Source organism: Eimeria mitis, genomic scaffold (assembly GCF_000499745.2).
Source record: "Eimeria mitis Houghton genomic scaffold, Emh_scaff1715, whole genome shotgun sequence".
NCBI classification, from domain to species: Eukaryota; Apicomplexa; class Conoidasida; order Eucoccidiorida; family Eimeriidae; genus Eimeria; species Eimeria mitis.
In genome coordinates this window covers 10,825-11,243 of record NW_013570031.1, presented here as the reverse complement: position 1 = coordinate 11,243, position 419 = coordinate 10,825, and the positions used below count along the sequence as shown (strand labels likewise).

Genomic DNA, 419 nt, shown 5'->3' with positions numbered 1-419 from the left:
AAACTAAATAAAAAACTAAATAAAAAACTAAATAAATAAATAAATAAAAAACTAAATAAATAAATAAATATAAATATAAATAAATATAAATACCTGCATTGTATAGATAGTTTATAAGCGAGCTCAGCTCCATACTTGGCTACCGAGAAGGCCTTTCGCTGTCTTTTTTTTTCTACCAAAAAACTAAATAAAAAACTAAATAAAAAACTAAATAAATAAATAAATAAAAAACTAAATAAATAAATAAATAAATAAACAAATAAATATAAATAAATATAAATACCTGCACTGTATAGATAGTTTATAAGCGAGCTCAGCTCCATACTTGGCTACCGAGAAGGCCTTTCGCTGTCTTGCTGCTCCCTCCCCCCAATTGGCTTCCCAGCAGTTTCTTTGGGGGTCAAACACAACACCAGATA

The 419-nt window shown here is 27.7% G+C and overlaps 1 protein-coding gene across 1 annotated transcript in view; it reads right to left on the bottom strand.

Moving 5' to 3' along the window:
* Positions 1–400: 400 nt before the first annotated feature.
* Positions 401–419, bottom strand: part of EMH_0042290 (uncharacterized protein) — a gene marked incomplete at both ends in the record, with an annotated part of 4,214 nt that continues 4,195 nt past the window's right edge. The window contains one exon of the mRNA XM_013495719.1: positions 401–419. Coding sequence (XP_013351173.1) covers positions 401–419 — 19 coding nt within the window.